Source organism: Falco biarmicus, chromosome 5 (assembly GCF_023638135.1).
Source record: "Falco biarmicus isolate bFalBia1 chromosome 5, bFalBia1.pri, whole genome shotgun sequence".
Lineage (NCBI taxonomy): Eukaryota > Metazoa > Chordata > Aves > Falconiformes > Falconidae > Falco > Falco biarmicus.
In genome coordinates this window covers 89,068,799-89,090,662 of record NC_079292.1, presented here as the reverse complement: position 1 = coordinate 89,090,662, position 21,864 = coordinate 89,068,799, and the positions used below count along the sequence as shown (strand labels likewise).

The following is a 21,864-nucleotide window of genomic DNA, read 5'->3' as shown; positions in this document are numbered from 1 at the left end:
CTGCCTGTGCTGCTTGTTCTCACTGCCACACGTTCTCACATCAGCCTTGGGCCTGCACTTCATATCAAGTAAGTTAAAGGTTTATATCCCTTCCAAACTAAGCATAGCATTGGATCAGGTCCAGTGGTTTATCAAGCCTGATACTTTTTTCCATTCATGGCCAGACAAAACATGTCAGAAAAAAGCAGTTAGTTTTTGCTAGAAATGAGTTCTCTTAACCTGGGAAGAGTTTTGAAATCCAAAATTATTTACAACCTGAATCTTTTCAGGCTGCAGCATAGCATTTCCAAAGAATGCAATCACTCCAGGATCACAAGCTGAGGATGCAGGAAATTCTGAAAACTGCTGAGCTTATGATGCTGCTACTCACCACTCACCAGCCTCAACTAGCAAATCCATAAGAATCCAGCCAGTTTTGCAGCTATAGTTAAGAAGCAAGCCACTGGACAGCAAACATAAATCATACAGCAAGGCTTCCAGCATTGCCAAAATCACGCACCCGGTGTGGCGAGCTGTTCAGAGAGTGTGGAGGTTTCCAAGTTCATAATGGTCAGCTCAGAGGGTGATGGGGGGGCAGGAAGCTGGGATCCCTCCCTGCATTGACTCTGAGGCTCCCGGGAGAGTTAGCCGAGATGTTGGGCAGGAAAATTGGTATTTTGAGTTCTAAATTCATGCATTGTCCTCTGGACATTCACTGAAATAGTACAAGTGCAGTGCATCATGATTTAAACATGAAATATCCCTCTGGACCATTTCCAAGCATCTGCAAATGATATTTTTCCTCCACCACTATGTTTTATCCATCACTGAACTACAACTACTGATCTTTTGTTTCAATCAGGATGCCCCACCATCCTGAAAAACCACCTGTGGCCAGCATTCATGAAAACAGGAGCCTTCCAGCACTTGTATTTATATGCCTAGGTAAATGGCCTGAATGCCAAAAAGGAAATACTCAATCCCAAGAAGCTCTCACTGATTTAAACACATGGTTAGAAGAAAGGTGTCTGGAGAAAACATGATGCTTGGCAGACCACAGTGCAACTGGAAAAACATTTAGCACTGGAAGTCTTGGCAGGTGAGAGAAAGCTGCCTCATTTTTGATCTCAGCATAGATTTGCTCAGCTCTTGGTAGACTGATCATTTTCAGCTGTCAAGAAAAGGACTTTAAATCTAGAGGCACAATAACTCTGGGACAGACAGACCACAGCCGAGATTTACAAGAGCCAAAACAAGAAGCTTGCTTGCAGTGATGCTTTGTCTGTATGAGGAGCTGAATCAGACTGGACCACAGCATTTCCAGGAGCAGGTATTTTTTCCGTGGCTGACCTCCAGAACACAAACAATGTTAGCTTGTATTATTTTTTACACTTTGACGTTGTGCGCAAATTGACCCAATTCAGAACTTACTGCTGAGTCTATGGCAGTTCAAAGCAAATTAAATAAATCACCAGTGCTAAGTGAGAGTAGTCACTCCAGCACAAACTCGCTTGGGAGAGAGAAGACAGACCAGCATCCCTGTTCATGTGCTTCATCCCATGACTGACTAGTAAAAAATGTACAAGTGTTCACTGGAGCCAGAACTAGAAACTAGGTCTCATATCTCACAGGCCACTGACAGCTATGTACCCATAAAATCTATTGGTTTCTCTTGATGAAAATGTAATTATTGCCGAACAGGTCAGCTTTAGCGAGCTGTTGAGAAAGGTCTCCAGACCCAAAGACCCCAGGTCTCAGGAGCTACTTCTGATTGCTGGGAGATATATTTGTATGGGGGGGAATGGGATTAAAAAAACCCAAACCACAAACACAGTAGAAAGGACTGGACAACCACATTCTGCAAGAGCTTGAACATACTAAAGCAACCGTGGGTTTGGACAATCTTAGTGGTATGGCCCATCTGCTGTCAAAGCTGTCTGGTCAACCTTCGCAGCTTGTGCCATCTCACGCACGCTGTAACAGATATCAAACTTACAGGTGATCCCTAGGGTATGTCCGCTTGGACGCTGTGTTGTGTTCCAGGGCTAACATGGCATTGAGGAGAGGATGAAAAACAGAATTTGAAGGGATAAAGGAAGGTTTTGTCACTATAACTGTAGAAGTGTCTCAAGAAAAACACAGGGAAGGGGCCAGACGAGTGCATGCTTTGGGTGGGAAGAAAGGAGGGGAGGAGGGAATCATTGAGTCTTTACGATGCAAGGGCCCCAAGGGGAACAGTTGCTGTAAGAGAGTAATTACTATACAGATGAGAATGAGAGCGCCAGCAGAAGAAAAGCGACGCTCTTCATTAGAAGTGTGCTGTATGTACCGCAAAGCAGATCAAGAGATTCAGTGGACAAACCGGTGAGAAGCAGACTTGTCTGAGAGAGAATCTCAACAGGGGCTTCAGCGAAGCCTTCTCAGAGCATTTCTACACAGATCAGGTCATGACCTCCATTGCTACACACTCCGGCTTCAGTCGCTGGAAAACGAGGTGTCAGCCTCCCGTCCAAGCCGTGCCTGGCACACACACGTCTCTTCTTTCAGACAGCAACTTCTAAAAACTTGTCATCATCGAGAGCAGGCGGCGGGAGAAAGGAGGAGGAATGCAATTGCATTCTTCGAGCAAACACTTCCTCCTCTCTTTGAGCCTAAAACTTTGCAGCTACAAGCGAATCCTCGTGACCAGCTGCCTGGCCCTTTCGGCTTTATTGGCTGGTTTGTGCAGTCAAAGCCAAATCGCCAACGGGAGAGGATCAATCATTTGCGCTGCATCTGCTCCAGGCAGTGCTAGGACACAGGGTAGATCTTTAGGGCTAGAACTAGTTAAATGCAGATTCAGGGCACTGAAAGCGAGAGTGGGGGAGGAGAAACAACCCTGGAATAAAAGCGCTGGGAATATGCAGAACAAGTTGCTTGGCCAGGCTAATTCATGGAGGAGCAAGCCATCTCTGCTCCTTGGCCTTTCGTGGAGGGAGGGGAGGGCAGGCAGGTGGGCGTGTGTGTATTTTGGAGGGGAAACAAGGTGAATAAAGCTATTAGTTGTCTAGGAGGAGAGCGCAGGACTGCTTTTCCACCATGCTCAGTTAGGGTGAGAAGGGAAGAGGATGCAGAACAGCATCCATAGGTCATTTAGTCCAGTTTCTGCTATCAGGGACAACAAAGATCTCATCTGAGTGAGCTTCTACTACATTCGCTGCCTTCTAACAACCCAAAGGCTAGCAGACCAAATGACCTCAGCTGTAACTCAGAATTTTAGAGAAGATAATGGACCCTCGATTCAAACAATCCAATATCCCTGAGAAAAGACCACTGTGCAAGCACTGCTTTCTCCTGCCCTTGTGTGTACTGTTTCTGAAAGCCATGCCACCCCCAAAGCTCGCCCTCCCTACGTATCGTGCAAGGATCAAAGCATTAAAAACTGATTTCCTAGAAATTTTCAGTTTCTCTACGACATCTCTGTGCCAGCTGTAACAGAGATGCACCTTGCCCAGCATCATCATTATAAACACTAATTGAACATAACCTGTGATCTGGCAAACTCAGCCACTTTATATGTGGGAGTGGGGGTGGGGGTGGAGGGTTCAAGAAAGCAACAGACTTTGGTGAGAGAAGGTGACTTACCCAGAGCTGGTGCCAATTTCAGCTGTAGCATTCAAAGCTTCCATCCTAATCACTGCATCGCTAGCGTATGCACTGACAGGGCTTGCAGAGGCTTCAGAGGATTTTTCTCCACTTCCTTTAACAAGTTGTTAATCAAACATTTCAAAATTAATATCAAACAAACCAGAAAGAGAGCTTGACTCAAACAAAATAAGGCCTGTGCAAGCACAAGGCTCTCATCGCTATGTAGGAAGCAGTATACAGCAGGGTGGGCATTTGGTACCCACTGCAACCCTATCCGTGGGTCAGGATACGCAACACGGCTGGCAAGGTGCCTTGCTGCAGGTTTAAAATCAGTTTTAAATCAGAAAAATGAATAGTATGAAGTACAAGTGGCCACTTCCACTATTACAGAAAAAGAATGGTGACTGCAGAGCAGGAAACCAGCACCATAGAAAAAAAAAAAAAAAAAAAAAGCAGCATTGTAGGCTCCAGTTGGCAGGGCAGATCTTCCCAAAGGGCAGTACCGGCATGCCGAAGGATGGAGCCCCACCACTCTCCTGTCACACAAGGGAGCTCTGCGCTAACCTGCATTTGGCTCCTTGATGTAACCATGGACAGAACACCTCCTCTAACAGCTTCTACTTTTACTTAAGCCCAGCATTTGCAAGGTAGCACCTCATACTTGGGGAAGAAGGAGAAACTGTCACTCAGTTGCTAGGACTCATGCAGAGGTAGCTTCTGCTATCTGGTCACCCACCATCCAAAATGAGGTAGAAGATTTCTATCAAATCCAAGTATTATTGATAGCTTTAGGAGGGGGCAAAGCTTGCAGGAGCTCTCGGGAAAAGTAGTTGATCAAGAGAGGAATTACCCTGCACTGAACAAATCCCTTCTTCAGTAGTTTTTGCTTCCACAAAGTGCCTGCATGCTGCTTACGCTTGTTTCTCTGCATTAAGCACACCCAGCAGACAGCTCCATGACAGCATTAGCAAAGGCATCACCTTGTCCTGGCACGGCTGGTAAGCAGAGCAGCTGGAAGATCAGGAGTCTCATACTGTAAGACACAGTGCCTAAGAGCTAACAACAGTCCTAAAAAAAAAAAAAATAAAATAAAATAACACCATCCCCCCCTCGAAACACATTAGAGCACTCCAGCTTTGGGATCTGGTCCATGGCTCAAACCATAGCTGAATCAAAATAAAGATGAACTAGACTTTTAATTGTTTCTGGATTTGCAATCTTCCAAGTAATCCCATCTGCATGGCTCCATCAGCCTTCCCTTCAATGAGTCCTTGTAACACCCCCCCATTGTAGTTTTGCCAAGCTGCTGCATAGATTGTACAAAGTGCGGAGAAATGAACAAAACTGCCCACTTTGAGCTGCAGAACAGATTGCAGGATTTTCATATCTTAGCTACCTTTCAGCAGCAGACATGAGGAAGGGAAAATGTGATGAAATGCTACAGCTTTTCTGGTGCATATTACCTCTTCCCTCCCCAAGATGGAGGCAAATCTGATCAGTTGCATCTTTGTCATCTTTACTAGCAAAACAAAGGGCAAGAATAAGTCACTCAAGAACCACTTTTCCAAGTGTGACATTATATTACCTGTTGTTACAGAGTTGGATCAATAAATTGAGGTTCCTCCCTCCTCCTTGCAGCAAGGATTGTTCATTGAAGGTGCTCTTAAGCCATAAATCAGGATTAGAGACCTTTATTTGCCAAGACAGAGAGAATTTCAGAACAAGTATTTGTCTTGTCTCTGTGTAACCAACAAGACACAAGATGACGATGCTGGAGAAGGCAGGGTTGAGTCTCTCTCAGAACCACACCGCTTGGAGACAGTCTGAGCCCAGCAGAAGTAAGGTAACTGTAGTGAAATTTCAGCCTGGCGCAGTTTGGAAGAACTGAGGAATTCTGCCTGATAGCTGCTTGGCAGCTGGTAGGCAACGCTTACTACTGCCATTCTGCACCAGTCACTGGGTAAGGGACAAGCACATTTCTCAAAATGTCCCAGCTTTCCAGGGACGGCACTTTAGCTCCACACCTCCCATCTGAAGAGTTCAGAGGCGTCTTCCTCTTCTCAGTATGAAAAATTACTGATGGCAGAAGCATCACAACAAAGCAAAGCTTAAAGCTACAATGACTCAAAAAACCCACCAAACCACCAAAGACAAACCATCCCCACCCCCTAAATAAAAAAATAATCTCAGAGCCATATGAACCAACGTCCCTTCAATTTGTGGCCCCTTCCCCCACTCTCGGTCTCTCACCCTGTTTTTCCTTATCTCGGTCCAACAAAGAGTCTGAGGCAACGGCCTGGTCGTCAAACCGGCTCCAGTCGCAGCAAGATACAGCCAGTTTAAAGCTGCATTTAAGACCAGCCCAAGTGGACAGTTTCAAAAGAAAGGTGCGTCCATGTACATCAGCCCGTGGATACGGGAGCTCATACTGCCATACCCAGCAGTGGCTCACAGAAACGCTCCTTATGCTGATGCAGGGAACAACCAAAGTCTTTCACGCCACTAGTTCCCTGCAGCAGGGAGTGGGAACGTATTAGAGAGGAGAGAACAACAAATCTGAATGGCTACGGGTGGAACTATGCTGAGCACATACCCACACATCTGAAAAATGGGGCCGTCAATCATCACCTCCATGGTGAAACAGCAGCGAAAGTGAAAACTAAAGTAAAATCCTAAGTATCTCAAGCACCAGGAATAAGAGTAGGGCTCACGGAATCAGAAAACAACAAGAACAAAAGATGGCCTTTGTCTGGTATCTTCAGATCAAGGGATGAACAAGTGATTTTGGATGCTTATGTATGCTTCATATATTCCAATTACTCACCCTAGAAAGGCTGCTGCTGAAAACACGTGGCATTCAAAAGACTTCAAAATACCTTGTTTAAAGCTTCAGGAGATTCTGGAAAGCATGACAGATTAATCCAAAAAGATACTTAAGATAGCTGTATTTCTCTTTTGCAGTAAGCCAGCCAAGAGCAAAGGGTGACTTTTGCCGTGGTCTGTGCCCAGCAGTGTGAACAGGGCGGCTGGCCGGATTGATCTTCTTAGCTCCACGGTGTCGAAAAGTAAAATGCAACAGAACACAAGGCCTGGTAATGTTACCTATCATGCAGACCACCTGCCTCCTTCAGAATGTACACTTTAAAATACTGATCAATGCAGTGCTTTGGCATCTGCTCAAAGGACTGCCTAATCATGGAGAATCTTTAATTTATCTTTTTTTAAAGCATACACAGAGGTATGAAAGCTCTGGTACCCAGCAGTTTAAAAAAAGAGCACTGATCCCCATCTCACATAGTCACTTTTTTTCAGGTTCAACAATATTTTCTTGTCACTGGACAGGGGACAGGAAATGCAGTCAAGCTATTTATCACCTCATTTCCAGGTAATGAAGACAAATGTTCAAATTCTGCCATTCCCCGCCAAGATATTTAGGCAGAAGCCCCGGCCGAGGACAGGGACCATGTTTTTGTGCATTTGCCACAGCGCTTCAAAGGAGGGGTGTTATAGTGCCAACCAGGGCTCGTGGGAACTCCCCCAGACAAATATTAGTAACAGTACCACAGACACTTTGCTATTCCTAAACCCCCCAAAGTGTTTCCAGTCTTTCAACATCAATCAGCACAACTGGAGCCAGTAGTAAATTGATTCTCGCATTCCACTGGTGCTGGTTTTTGTTAGAAATTATTTGTGATAGATATGGTGGAATATATTGATTAGTACTGACAGTCCCAGTTTCCCAGGCGCTTTGTAGCACTGCCGTTCCAAAATGACCTGCTTTCCACCTTGTCAATTTTCTTCTGCAGAGTCCATTATAAATATCTATTCTATTATGAGACCTTCAGCCCCCTCCAGAAAACAAAACAAAAGGGTCAGGCAAGTAAAAAAACCAGGACAATAAAATAGGTTTGCAGTGTTGCAAAAGAGCTTGTTTTTATTGAGAGATTGTGTGTCAGGGGAAGAAAAGGCACAAAATAAGTTACAAAGACATTATATGAACTGTATGAGTCAGAGGCAGTATCAGAGCTGTTACAAGTCACCTTAAAGTTGGCTTACTAACATAGGTTAGCCTCTAAAAAAAAATCTTAAAAGAAAAAAATGTATTTCAAATGATCAAAATCATTCAGAAATTAAGTGAGACTGTGAAGACCACCAATATTAACTCTTGACTAAATTCACCTGGATTACCACCACCACCCTTCTCTTAGAAGACAGATATCACTGGAAAATATGTACTATTACAGAATTATTTTTAGAACTCATTTACATTTTATAAATTAAGAACCTGATATTTACTTTTTGTACCTTCAGTGAAGTACAGTACATACAGGTAAGGCAGTATGCATAGGAAACACATTAAGAAAACAGAACAGGTAAGTGCAATTGTTCTGAATATTTCAACAGCCGTTATGGTCCTTCACTCATGGCAAAGAACATCTTAAAAAGATGAATCCAACAGCTGTTCACAGAACATATGGATATACCACCAGAAAAGGTCTGTTGTGGAAAAGCTTATGCTGTCTTTAGTTGTGACTTCTCAGGTCAAGTATTCTAAAAACATTCGGCGGTATAACTCTGAGTTAACAGCAACACACTAATACAGTTAAAGTTCTTCTGAAACGTATCAGTCCTCAGTTTAACATGGGAAGGCTCATAACACTCAGTATTCAAGTAATCCAAATAAAATATTTAAAAATAACACACACCAACCATATAGAACTTGATTTTTGTTTGAAGCAGTGAATCTATTCCCCCCCCAATTTCTACTTTCCTCCTACTCAAGTAACTCTCAACTGCCAAGGACTTTTTGACGGTTGGTTCAAATTAATCTGGCATGAGGAAACAATACAAAGTCTAAAGGATATAGAGACTATACAAAGGTTTGTTTTCATGATGAAGGGTTGAGCAGAAAAAGTAGTTTACCCCTTTGGCTGCTCCTCTGGTCAAGTGGAGATCTAAGTTCTGTCTTCTGAAATCAGCAGGGATGCAAATGTAAACAGACACAGAACTTGGCTACACATGTCTGATTATGTCCCTAGGAGTTTCATTTATTTGACCTACAACAACACTAACACAGAAAGGGAACACAGTACCAATTACAACTCACAAAAACTGTCAGCCCAAACTATAAGGCCTTTACTTGCAAGAAACCCCTACACCGTCATGTATCGAGCATAACTGTCAGGGTTTTGGTAGAGAGGGGCTGTGGGGTGTCTTGTGTGGGAAGAGGCCAGTGACTGCCCCGTGCGGGTCCCAGCCAGCTCAACAACAGGCGGCACAGGAATCACAGAATGGCTGATGTTTGAAGGGACCTCTGGAGGTCATCTAGTCCAACCACTCTGTTCAAGCAGGGCCACCTACTAGAGCAGGCTGCCTAGGACTATGTCCACAAACCTTCTGAATACTTCCACGCGTGGAAACTCCATTAACTTCCCCAGGCAACCTGTGTTAGTGCTCAGTGACCCTCACAGTAAAAAAAGTGATCTTCAGATGGATCCTCCTGCGCCTCTTGGGCACAGAGGGCACTGACCCACTGTACTCCAACACTGCCAGAGGAGTTTCTGTCACTTCTGCAAGGGCATGTTTAAGAAAGGGCAATAAATGCCAAGAAAGAGATTACAGTGCTATAGCAGTGGGAGGAAAAAAGGATGGGACCATGCCAGCACAAGAGGAGCGGGAAGGAGAGACAGCTGAGCAGGAGAAATGCCAAAGGAAAAATCATAGCCTGAGCAGAGGCTGAGAGTAGACTCAGAAGAAGCTACAACTCTAAAGGGATTGGCGGCTGGTGAAGAAACCCCACGAAAGCAGAGTAAGAAACAAGGAGCAGCAGAACAGCAGCAAGCGCAACAGACTGATCCCAGTCCCCTGTCCTACCCGCTGCCTTGCTGAAGGGCCCGAGCATAGCACACAGCCAAGGAACTGGAGACCACCTTGGGGTGGGGGGTGGCATGGGGGCAAGAGAGCGAAAAGCATTGTCTGGAAGAAAGCAGCAGTGTTTTCTTTAGGTTTTCTTCCAGTTCCAAAACCAGCACTTAAAAGCTCCTTAACTGCCAATAAATTAAATTGATTAAAACTCCCCAACTCAAAACTTTATTGCCTCAAAAGTCAGGTCCTCAACTGAGATTAGTATAACACCAAGGGCTTTCAGGCCCTTCTAAAAAACAAACAGTACACACAGGAGAATCCATGTTCTAAGTGTGTAATTATTCTGCTCCTTCAAAAGCTTAAGTCTTTTAACTAAATTTAAAAGGCCTTTAAGAAAAAACTTTAAACAGAAGGAGGACTTGTGGTCCTTAAGTCATTGACTCCTACATAAATAAACAAAGGAAATATTTTCTACCTTCTGAAAAATTAATTAAATACAAAATTGACAAAAAAGCTCAACATAAAGAGGTAGCTTAAAAATCAGACTCATTAGATTCAGGAAGGAAATGTAGTGCAATAGAAGTACCAATTAAATTTTAACAAGAAGAAAATAAAATTTGGATTAGACTTTGGAGAGTGACAAGGATTAAATACTCAAAATTAGTCTTTTAGAGGCATACTTGAAATCACAGCAACCACAATACATTCTTTCATCAGAAATCACCCAGCAGTTGTCTGCTCTGTAACAATTTTCATCAACACTGATTATTTTTTTTCTACAAACACCAGAAATGCCTGTCTCCCAATCAAATTTTCATCATTTAAAAACATGTTGTTTGAACACAGATGTGCCAGATACCTCTCATGGGTCATCTTTAAGTAAATATAACTTTCAATATTGGCAAAGGTATTCTTACCACCATACTTTTTCCTGCCTCCTGATAAAAGCAGGTATAATACGATCACCTCAGATATGTTGACGGGAAGCTGTAAAAGACCTGTTTCATCTACTACCCTTTTGCTTTTGTAAATGAGAGTGGACAACTACTTATTTAAATATATTCCACCCTATAAGCTTGCCGTGTACAACAGGACCCTGACACCCCATGGTCCTACTTCGCTCTGCCCACACACTGGAGAAAGATATATATTTTTTTAAACCATTCTTCTGGGGACAGCCAGCTCTTGCTGCCCAAACCTGCCTATTTACTGGCAAAGAAGCAGCCACAACAGGGCTGACTTGCAGTGAATTTTAGTTGTAATAGGGATTTAAACTTTAGATGTTATTATTTAGCAATGCCTCAGACTGTATATTTTTATAGAAAAGTGCTAGATACTCTGAAGCTCCAGGCGAGCTGTTATTAGCAATGCTAATTTGTAAGGCTGGTGAATGAACTAACAAATTCCAATGTGCAGTTTTAAACCCAGGTTTTATCAGTCTCAGAATAAGCTTTGACATTTGCAACTCTGAAGCAAACAGGCTCTGCAGATTTCTCGATAATGGCTACATGGTATAAATTCTGCACATTCTACAAAACCTAGCTTTATTTAAATCCTTCATTTAATTTATTTGGTTTCTCAGAAAGAAAAGCTACTTAAGTGAACTGAGCAATGAAAGACAAGCAAAGGTAACTCTTTCTGTCCCCTAAAGCTCCAGAGATGCTTGTAAACACCAGTTGTAGCAGGTTGCGTGGAAGAATTCCAAATGAATGCAGCTAGAACTAGTTTTGGACCATTGCTTTCCAGAAAAACTGTCTTTGGCACTTATGTAATACAATTCTATGATGTTACTTTACACACAGTCCCCTATCAAGTTGGCTGAGGAAATTAAAGATGACTTTTATAAAACAGGCACTTCAAATCAGAACAGAAAAATCTGCTCCCCATTAGGCAATACAGGAGCCCTTCTCAGAATGACAGAAACAGCAAGTAGTACCAAAAATAAGATGAGAATGTTCAGTAAATTCAAACTGTCAGGGTGAACGTTTTACCCAGCTGTTAGACCTAGCACCTGGAAAATCTGAAGGCTAACAGACTGGACAAGACAATAAAAATACATAGCACGGAAAAAAATTTTGTATAAATTTGTTCACCCTCCAGTTCTACATTTAGATCTGTCACAGAGGTTGTTTTTTTTGTGTGTGTAGGTATCTTTCTTGCACTTAATACATCTTGTAGTAAGATACAAGCAGTAAGACTCAAAACACAGCTACATCCTAAGCCTCCTGTTTGGTAAACAGCTGAATATAGACATTTCTGACACTGGCATTAAGTGTGTCAGGCCAGACTATCTTCCGCCATCAAGTGACAGCACTGCTCTCGGGCTTTTTTGACAGATTTACTGTATGGCTCACAACTTACATGCACAGATGCCTGGATTCAGCCGTGTCAAAGAGCATGATGAAAGAAGCTCTAAGAGGGTAGGAAAAGGTTTGCATAGCACACCATCCTTCAGCTAGAACAAAGGAATACTAACCAAACTTGCATTTGGTGATTACACAGAAGACTTGGGAAGAAAAGTGTTAGCTCAAACGTTTCCATTAACACACTCTCGGAAAAGTAGGTTGGTTCCTCACTTTCCCTTTTTTCTCAGTACAACAAAAACATTCTCTTGCAAACCGCTTTTATATGTTTAGGTTAAACAGACTGGAAAATGTACTGCTCAACTGCATTCCCCACAGTTCTGCAAGGGATATTCTGCTAACCTCAGTACATCCATACAGTCTGGAAACCCTGGCATGGATTTCACACTGTAACCAGGTGAGCATGTGGCAGCAATCCTTAAAGCCTTGGCTGTAACAAAGGTGGCAACTAGCTACAGTCTGCTCCACGTTAATTTGGTGTCTCTGGAGAGATGTGGACATGTTCTTCACTCAGCAACCTGACCTGAACATCAGGTCACCTGTGGCCCTCCTTTAACCTTCTAAGTTTCTGGTGCAACAGGGAGTCTGAGCAGCACTTTTCTAATCCTTAAATGGAGAGTACTAACTTTGTTTTCAGAGGAAGTAGTTTTGACAAGTTAATTTGTTTAATCACTTGCTTATTCTATTCTCTTCAGCCTATCAAAACCAGCCAGGTACTAAAACTGTTTTAAAAGGCTGAGGTATCACTTCACAAGAAGTTGTGCGAAAAAAGTGAACCAAATAATTGTGATCTTCCTATCTTTCTAAAGGGAAGCTGGCAAATAAGTGATAACCAGTTGGACAGCATTCTCCCAAAGAGGGTTTTATAAACGTTAATGATTTAAGTAGACATGCCATTTCATAGAAAAGCTGAGTCCAAAAGAAAACTGAAGTGTGCCACATTTTATATTGATCCAAATGTTTCATCACTATAGTAGTGCTGAACAAAGTCTATGTTAAAAGGAAATTATGAAACTGCCGGCCCCAGTAGGACATTTTGGAACCAATGCTAGCTCTGAAAGGAGAAGCTGCAAGCCAAGACAAGCAGCAAGAAGGGCACTTCCACCCAATGGTTACTATCTTGTGTTTTCACTTACCCTTGCCCTAAAGTTTTTTTGCTGAATCCTCTACTCTTTCAACTCCCTCCAGCTAATTCTCCTCCATGCTGACTCACATGACCTGTCACTCTCCCTCACTTTTAGCTGTATTCAAGGATCACTTGTGAGGTCCCCAGACAGGTGAGGTATGTTTGGGATTCTGCTGAGACAGTACTAAAATCTGATTAATCAGCACCATAGGAAAGCCTCTTTAATCTCTAGCATAATCCCACTAAGTGAGCTGGCTGGAAAAAAAAAAATGACAGCTCCAAAACCAAAAGGAGTCCAGGGAAGGAATTCCCATCCTGTGGGTTAGGTATTGTAGTGCCTGCACAACACAAAAAGCAGTTAACAGTGCAGGCTGCTTAGTATACAAAGCTAGTCTAGCAAAAAATGTGGGATAAGGTTGTCATCCTTCACTCAACTATAGCAAGGATCCAAGTCTCGGGCTCAGCATCACAACATATGTCGTACGCTGTGGTGTATCTAGTGCTGCCTCAGCCTCTGCTCTGCAGTACTCCTCAGGGCAAACGTACTGCTGAAACACTGAGATTTATTAATTGGGTCTACATACACTGCTTACACATAACTTCAACATCACAAGTTCTCTCTGACCTGATTCGGGCTTTCAAGTAACATGGCTGTGACACACATAAGAGCAGGTACTGCTCAGCTGAAGAACTTTTGCTTAGCAATAACGCTCTATCTAGATACAGAAAACGCTGACCACATAGGCTACATAACACTGTACAGCATCTCTCCCCAGTGAACATTATATGTAGCACAAGTATCTCAATACTATAAAGCATTACACTCCATGGGTAAGAAAAAAGTGAACCTGCACATTTCTGTACTAGAAAGCGAGTTTGTATAAAACAAACCTCTATGAAAAGAAGCTTAATGCACCTAATGGATTAGGACTTCCTAATCTAGGAATTACTAGACCAAGTAATTTTAAGAAGCCTGATATTACATTGCTGAGCTCCTCCTGAATGGATTCTCTCCTATAAAACTTCTGAATTAACTGGGCAGGGAAAGTAACAATAGAGAGTTCCTATGGTTGACAAAAAAAGGATGCTGCCCTGTAAAACTCCAAAGGTGCAAACACAGAACATATTTAAGGTTAAAAAAAGAGCAGCAACTTTTATGGAAAAAAACCTGCTCATGTTATTTTCACTCTTGGTTTTGCAATTTTACACATGTATACTTATGATACAAGAGTGCATGAGTGGAGAGGTAAGTTTAATTAAAAGTTGGTGACTGTCACAAAATCCAGCTCAGGTCCTGCAAAGAGTGATCTCCTCCACCTGAACCATTACAGCATCCTACCTTTCTAATGAAAATTATGTTGAGGTGTGGCATAACGAGGGGTGCCAGCAGCAACAACTGTGAAACTATGGAGGGAGGAAACCCAACAGCTCCTGTCTGCCTCCCAGATGACTTACTCCATCTACCATCCAAAGAGGGACAGAGGCAGCACACACCTAAAAAACCTGTTGGGTCTTAGCAGTTTGTTAATACCACCAGGCTTATCACTGTTTGCTTCTAAGCAAGCAGGTTTTATTTATTTAAAAGCCATCAGCAACAAAAAGTATTTTTTCCAGCTGTCCATAATTCAAAATGTGAATGCAAAACTAGGAAAAGAATATTTTTTTTTAAAGTATTTCCAAGTGTCTTATTTGGAGTAATTTTCTTGCATACAAAAGGACCAAATAAGGCAGAAAGACTATGCAGCTGTGTTTAAAAGTGCTTTGCCACATCTACAACTATTCAACAATCTGGAAAAAACAAAGTGCAGACTGCAGGCTGGAATTCTTCTAGTGAAGCTCATAACAGGCAAAAATTACAACAATATTGATACATTGTCCATAGGGACTGAAGTTCCCAACTTTGCTCACAGTCAATGCCTGGATGAAGTTCAGGCCAAGTGGGATTACTGCACGTGGGCATCTGCTGTCTCTGGGCTGCTCTCTGCACCAACCAGGGTAGCTGCACTTTGCTCAGCGTTACAGTTCCCAGCAAACAAAGTTCACGCAGCTAGGTACAGAATTCAGATGCATTTACTTTCACCTTCTTTCAGAGTAAAGAAGCTTCTCAGTTTAACCAGAAAATATTCAGCAGTCAGCTTTTCCATTTTTTTTTAATCCAGCTTTTTTTTTTTAGTCCAACATCCCTAAAAATGGCTAGTGAGCCTGACAATACACTTGCTGCCATTGTGTGGCACTTTGCTAGGAACTCCAAGTATAAAGACTAATAAATATTTTATAGAAATCAATCTTAATAAATAGAAAGCCACAGATCAGAGGATGAAGATGACAATGTAATCAAGAAAACTGAATCCTTGTAAGGCCTCATCTTTGTAGCTGTAACATTTCATATGTTCATGTTTCATATTTCAAGATTCCCTATCCCTCTGATGAAGCACTTACACGAAGTTCAGTGTAAACAGCAGAAGAAAGTTGCCTTCAAGAAGGTCAAGTAACCAAGTGCTTGAGCACACACCGGTTAAGAAACAACATCAAGTAACCAAATGCTGCCTCAAAGAGGTTAACCTTTTTTTTAAAAAGAAAAAAAACTGAGAACTTTATCTACACACAAGATTTATAAATAAATACTAGCAGCTTCCTGGCAATAACCCCCGAAGTGTAACAGCAACACACAGTTCCTCTTACCACTTCAGAGTTAAGTTTCTTCCAGAAATAAAGATACAGACAGGTCCACAAAAATGAGCTATATATTCTAACACACACCTCACAAACACAGTATGTGATAAATACCTCACCTATGCCCCACCCACGAAATTATATCCTTCACAGAATTATTTCACTGCACAGAGAAGTTGCTGAGCTTCTATACTTATGGCAAAGTGAGGACAAGGTAAAAGACTTAAAGCTATAAACAGCAGTGCTGAGATGTGAGGAACATGTGGCAAATATATGTATAAGACAGCCCAAGAAGATGCTTGGTGGATGAAAAGAAGGAAAAAAAAAAAATTATCAGTAATGTCCTTTACATCTGCAGGTTTTATATTCGCTCTTTTCCATAGTCCTTCCTCCCAGCATTCAATTATCACTACGTTAATGCACGGCACATGACTAATCAGCTGCACCCTGTAACTCTCCACACAGGTGTCTGTACGCACAGACAAGAACCTTATGTTCATAGTTGCCTCTCCCCCAGTTCAATATGCAGAAGCCATTTTAACATACAATTTCAGAACTCTGTTCCCACCAGGGTTTCATACAGCACATTCTGTGACCGCTTTCACCCTACAGAAAACAACAGTGGATGTTTTCAAGCTTATCGATTTATACGGAATCAAAAATCAACCACCTTGAAAATAAAATACAACCATGTGCATTGATGAACAGTCCAAATCTGTCTAAGCCTAGGTAATTTCCTAGGCAAATACTTAATCCCACCCTTGCTGTCTCACTTGGCTTCAGCTTCGGTCTGTGCACTGTTATTCTGAACCACAAGAATTTGAACAGCTGTCTCATATGGAGAGCATCAGCGGTGTAATTAGACTGAACAGTACTCAAAACCCTCTCCTGGTCAGGAAAAGACACAGGCACTCGCCCAATTACATTCCCTGACAGGTGAGATCCCCAGCATTCGACTTACAGCTGGTCTGACTGGACAAGTAAGAAAAGGCATAAAATAGGCCAGTGTTTCTTCTTTTCATTACTTGATCATATGAGTCTCTTCATCAGCATCATAAAACTCCTCATCTTCACTTCCACTCCCCGAAGAACTGTCTTTGTCTCCAGACTAGAAACAAAAATGAAGCCATCAGTTAGCACAGAAAACACTAAGTCAACCTCAAAATATGTAAGCATGAGCCATTACACCTCTGTTGGAATGCTGGTAGAGGAAAAGTAAGATGAGACAGGTCAAATCACTGTATTAAAGCCCTGTAAAAGACGCTAGGTGAATTAAAATTTGTGTCCTCAGTTCCTCAAAATCTCTTTAAAAGACATGGGCTTCTAGTGGATGGACTTTCTCTGCTCCATCAGTACACTAGAGAATACATGCAGGAGACAGCCTGGCTAGAATGGTTCTGAAGTGATAATCTACTCAGCTCTCCTAAAGTAAGTCTGAGGCCCCTACTCTGTGGTGAGCTACTGAACCTCTGTTTCCAGAACACACAGATTACTTGATAAGTTAAAAAGCTTCTCCACCCTGAATTATTACTTCTCCATGTGTAGCATGGGCATTTTCCTATGCAAGTTCAATTAAAAAGATCCCCTGAAATACCAAATAAAGGTGTTATGGAAAGGGGGGGGTGGGGGGGTGGAAATTACCATTTTCTATGTTCGGAAACTAAACTCCTCATCATAAGTATACCTACCTCAGCCAGTGTCCTTTTAAAAAACAGAATTTATATCACATACCCAAATTACATTCAACTATTACAGCTAATTGATTTTTATTTGGCCAGTGTAGCATTTTTCCATTAGAACTGATACAAATCATTCCAGTTAAAAAGATTCTCTTGCTAGTATAAACTCCATCTAGTTTGAGTATTTAGGACTTTTTTCCAGTATGCTTGTATCCACCCTAAGACTTCTGCCTGCCTAGTCATATGTGAAGAAGGGTGAAAAATAGAGAAATGGAAATCATGTTCCTGACTGACAGTACCACGCAAGCAAAATCTGTAGCTTTAGATCTGTCTTCAGAGTTTTGCTACAGCAATGTGCGTTAACTGCAAAGGAATTTCAAACAGTTTGAGCACTAAGACATGTCAGAAGATATAAAGGGAATTATGTTATGCTTTTTTCTGGATTTCTAAAATTATTTGAGGAAAGTCAGGCTATCACTGGATGCTGCCCAACTTGAATGTCACATTCTTGGAGGTTTTGTCCCTGTTAACATACATTCTGGGCAACCAGAACACGTTATCTTGAAAGTGGTACAAAAGGACAATGGATTCCACAGGCGGAATTCAGGGTATGCCAACTAAATTCTACATCTTTCTTATAGCAGCTTCATAAGACCTCTCCATGGCCTTGTCAAATAAGGTTAATGTTTAACAGCTTTCCATTTTATCAGTGCTTTGTGGGCTTTAAAATAAACCCCTAATGTGTCACAGACATTCCAGATACAACTTCACTGCAGTTACAGGATTACTTCAGGCCTGAACCAATGACTTTTTTTTAGATTTGGATTCAATAATTTTAATCCATCCATTCCTTTATTTTCTTTTGTGGATCCTGTTCAGGTTGCGATTTTTAAGAAGCATACAGAAGTGCAAGCAGGGAAGATTTAAACCTGAGAAGGCTGCTTGACATAAGTGAATCAAGTTGTGCAAATACTGACAAACACTTGTCACCTCAAAGGGCAATACTGACCTTACTTTGTTAGAAAGGAAAATAAAAATGCGACTTTCTCTCTTCTAAGCTGTAACACCTGCACTATTTGCTAGAACTGTTTTTTGTTAGTAAGCCATCTGCACAGTTAAGATGTAATAATGACATAATTACCAAAATAACAGCTGGTGTAAACTTGATATAAGTGTATATGATGGATTTGTGTTGTCTTCAAGAATGTGGTGCCATAACATATTACCCAGTATGGGTAAAAATGTTTATAAAACGTGCATGTAAAGTAGCTACAGCATAAAATTAATTATTACAGAACTGCCTCTTTCAAGCTTTCTTCAAAGGTGTTTTTGTGAGCGAACTGTGCTGTCCTGTCAAAAATCACTACAGCTAAAATTGGTAAACAAGGCAACATGTTGAAGCCTTTGAAAGGAAACAACTGTTCTCATCCTAGAAACAAATGTTACTCTGCCTCCTGATTTGTGTGAAAATAAGTTTATGAATACACAAAGTTGTGAATCTCAGACCGCTTGACCAAAAATTAATCAAATGAAAGTAAAAGATGGTATAAAGATCCCATCTTATCTCTGCGTAATGGGACAACTAACTTTCTACTTGAAGGGCAACTCATCACTTCCTCAACTTTTGTTAGTCCATTGACACTTAAAATTTTGGGACTAGGATTTAAACATTAAAACCTTAGCCAAATTCAAAACACCCACTTCCAGCTCTCTAGCTACTTCTCTCTAACCCCACTCAATTCACAGAGAAGCAGCCATGTGAAAAAACCTCTGCGTGACTGCAAGATGTACACAGCTCAAGAGGAGGTGGACAAAAGGAAGCATGAAAAAACAACGTTCCAAGGAAATCTCAATAGAAAACATTTATTTATGCTTATGCCTAGGAATTTTGTAGTTCCAACATTTTCAATGAACCTCGTTTCCCAGAATCAACAGCGGGACAGATCTCAGAGGTCAGCCTAGCTTGAGCCCATTTAAAGTCTCTCTAGGATAGATCTAACCATCAACACTGCAGAACAGCCAGAGCAGAAGTACAGTGTGCTACCTTTCAGAACAGCCCCTCACGAACAGGCTTCTGTGTTCTTTAACATCTAAGGCTTCTCAGACTTCAATGGCCAGCTTTGCACAGAGCATGCTGCAGCAATCCGTCTTAGATTAGACTAGACACCACCAAGTCCTTTATGCCAAAGGAAGAAATTGTAAGCTTTGGCCTTAAAGGGATGAACTAACCCAGCTATGTTTCAGCCTGCATTTCCAGACATTTCAGATGCAATGGGTAAGGTCACTAACTATCTTCTGTACCTCCTTGGGGCCTGTCCTCCACAGGCCAAGAATCACTATCCAAATCTATCTAGAGTGGCATATTCAAGCTGACAGTTGAAATAAACACAACAGAAAAGTACTAGGAAAAAAAAATGAACATACCTGTGAGCCATCTAGGGCTTGTAATGACATGGCTTCGTCACCCAGCCTCCAGTACGAACACACTTGCAGGTCTGAAATAGTTTCTAGCAAAGGACTGTTTAAGGTCTCTGGCAACAACAAACTTAAGAGCCCAGACAAAAGACCAGTCGCTCCAAACACAATGTAAGGCAGAGACCACTGTACAGATTTCTGGAAAACAGAACAGAAAGTTAGGTTGAGATTGGTTCCCTCTAGTTCATACTGCATGTTAAAGCACTTCACCCTTACAACCATTCCATCTGGGAAGTATTTGTGTTCTTATTTAGCATAAAAGTTACCAGTCCTACTAGGGTTTTTTTTAACTAATATTGTCAGTTGTATCTGATCAATACTATTAGATCCACACAGGTTTTTAGATGGACTTTAAAAGAAATGCCTGCTGAATGTATACTCAATTCTTGTCCATAACATGGACTTTTTAACAAATGCAACATCACTTTGTAGCAGGGAACAGATATCACAGAATTGCAAATGTGCTAGTTGGAAGAGATCTCTTGAGGTCACCCACTGACTCTGAGCATGACTACAGCCAACACTAGACCAGGTCAATCAGAGCTTTGTGTAACCAAGTATTGAAAAAACTCCCAAGGATGGAGATTTCCCCCCCAAGTAGCCTGTTCCAGGGCTCATTAAGCCTCTCAAGACTATTTTCCAAATTTCCTATCTAACCCCCAAGCCAAAACTTGTGGTCATAGACCCCTGCTGAACACTGCTGGGAGAATCAGAGTAGCAACATTCCCTCAAGTTTTCATCTGGAGCCATGTGCTCTAGGCCCATGACCTCTTGGTTACCTTCCACTGGGCCCTCCCCAGATTTTTTAACATCCCTCTAGAACTGGGTGGGAATGTAATCTGTGGGCCACATACCCAGACTGGGTCTGATGTAGCTCAGTGTGAACTTTGCCTGTTTGTGATGAGAGGATGCTGCTAGCTCCCATTTTACTTGTCATCCATTTTCATACTCAGGTCTCTTCCAGCAAGGCTGCTACTCAACCAGTTGGTTCCCAGTCTGAGGTATACCTTAGTTTGTATACATATGTTAATACAAAATATTCCCACTTCTGTAAGCCTCTGATGATATATCAGAGACACAAAACAAAAATATACATAACAGTGAGAAGTTCAGACAAACCAATGAAGGGACGAAAGGAGCAATGATTCCACCAACACGGGAAAACATGGAGCAGGCACCCATTCCAACATTCCTAAGAAGAAAACAAAAATCATTGATCAGTGACATCTGCACAGGAGAAATTACAACTTTTGAAAAGTGCCACTGAGCAAGGAAAAAACCCTCCATCATGACCCTGACCACATTAACTATTGAAGAAAAGTCAAACATAACTGAAAGCACCCCAAGACAGGAATTAAAACATATGCTTTGGGCTTAAAGAGAAGCAAAAATCCCCTCCACGTTCAGAATTCTAACACATACGCACATAGAGAGGCAATGAAAGTACAATTTCAGTTAATGCATCTTGTCTCTGCCTAAAGCTTTAGCTAAATTCCTTTATCCAAATCCTATTTATCAGTAGATTTGCCCTCCTGTGAAAAACACCACGGTATAATTTCACAGGTGGCTGATCATCAACAATAATACCTGGTTAAAATATCTATTAAAAATTGCACCCATGTAATCGAGGCTTTTGTCTACCCTGTCAGCACAAGCACAGGGTACTTCTGCCTCTAATGAGTGAAACCTTACTGCTGCTTCCCTATGGCACATGAAGCATCAAGTTATTTTTTCCAAAGCTTACTGACCAGTCATCTTCAGTGTTGCTGGTTAAGCAAGTATGAACATTTAATAGAGTTGTCTCATTTATAAAGCATTGAAAAAGTTACAGATATCACTCAATAAAGAGATACCAGAAATACTATTGTAATCCTTATAAGTGGAGAGGGCTGTGAGCATACCAAGCAGCCAAACTATTTACTGTTACACAAAGAATACAGTTAGTCTGAAGAGAACACTGCATATTTGAGGGAAGTAGTGAGAAGAGGATAAGGGAAGAAATTTAGCATATAAGGCTACAGCTGATCATTATATATAACTGAAAAATCTCATATGAAAAGGTATAGTTAATAGAAAG

General features: G+C 41.6%; 1 protein-coding gene across 2 annotated transcripts in view; it reads right to left on the bottom strand.

Moving 5' to 3' along the window:
- Window positions 1-7,509: 7,509 nt before the first annotated feature.
- The window catches only part of SLC22A15 (solute carrier family 22 member 15), a 41,373-nt gene continuing 27,018 nt past the window's right edge, over window positions 7,510-21,864 (bottom strand). The window contains exons 10-12 of one of the 2 annotated variants that reach the window (XM_056340678.1): window positions 20,907-20,979; window positions 19,737-19,925; window positions 7,510-16,741 (exon numbers count right to left, since the gene is read on the bottom strand). In XM_056340678.1, the coding sequence (XP_056196653.1) occupies window positions 16,655-16,741; window positions 19,737-19,925; window positions 20,907-20,979 (349 nt within the window). In that variant the 3' untranslated portion in view covers window positions 7,510-16,654. Of the gene's footprint in view, window positions 16,742-19,736; window positions 19,926-19,948; window positions 20,795-20,906; window positions 20,980-21,864 lie in introns of those variants that run through there. The other variant, XM_056340679.1, reaches the window with a different exon arrangement.